The sequence below is a fragment of the Apaloderma vittatum genome, unplaced genomic scaffold (assembly GCF_000703405.1).
Source record: "Apaloderma vittatum isolate BGI_N311 unplaced genomic scaffold, ASM70340v1 scaffold40544, whole genome shotgun sequence".
Lineage (NCBI taxonomy): Eukaryota > Metazoa > Chordata > Aves > Trogoniformes > Trogonidae > Apaloderma > Apaloderma vittatum.
In genome coordinates, this window is record NW_009715054.1 from 1,759 (window position 1) to 2,059 (window position 301).

The window sequence follows — 301 nt, forward strand, 5'->3', positions numbered from 1 at the left end:
CCTTGGCCCCCAGCCCCGGGGCTCCCGGGGGGGCCCCCCAGCCAGGGGACTGTCCCCTGGACCTGTTCCACGGCGAGGGGGGGAGCGATGCCTGGACCCATCTCTCGGTGACTCCTTTTTTTCTCCCTTCCAGGGTGCTACTGGTTTCCCTGGTGCTGCTGGAAGAGTTGGTCCCCCCGGCCCCTCTGTGAGTACCCCTGATGGGGAGAGAGCTGGGCAGGGGGGCGGGAGGGTGCTGGCAATGGGAGGGGACCACGGGACGGGAGGTGCTGGGCACCCATCCCAGCGGCTCCCTGTGCCT

General features: G+C 69.8%; 1 protein-coding gene across 1 annotated transcript in view; it reads left to right on the forward strand.

Moving 5' to 3' along the window:
• The window catches only part of LOC104273590 (collagen alpha-1(I) chain), a gene marked incomplete at both ends in the record, with an annotated part of 1,939 nt that extends 1,752 nt beyond the window's left edge, over nucleotides 1-187 (forward strand). The window contains one exon of the mRNA XM_009868960.1: nucleotides 134-187. Coding sequence (XP_009867262.1) covers nucleotides 134-187 — 54 coding nt within the window. The remainder of the gene's footprint in view (nucleotides 1-133) is intronic.
• Between the last annotated feature and the right edge of the window lie 114 nt (nucleotides 188-301).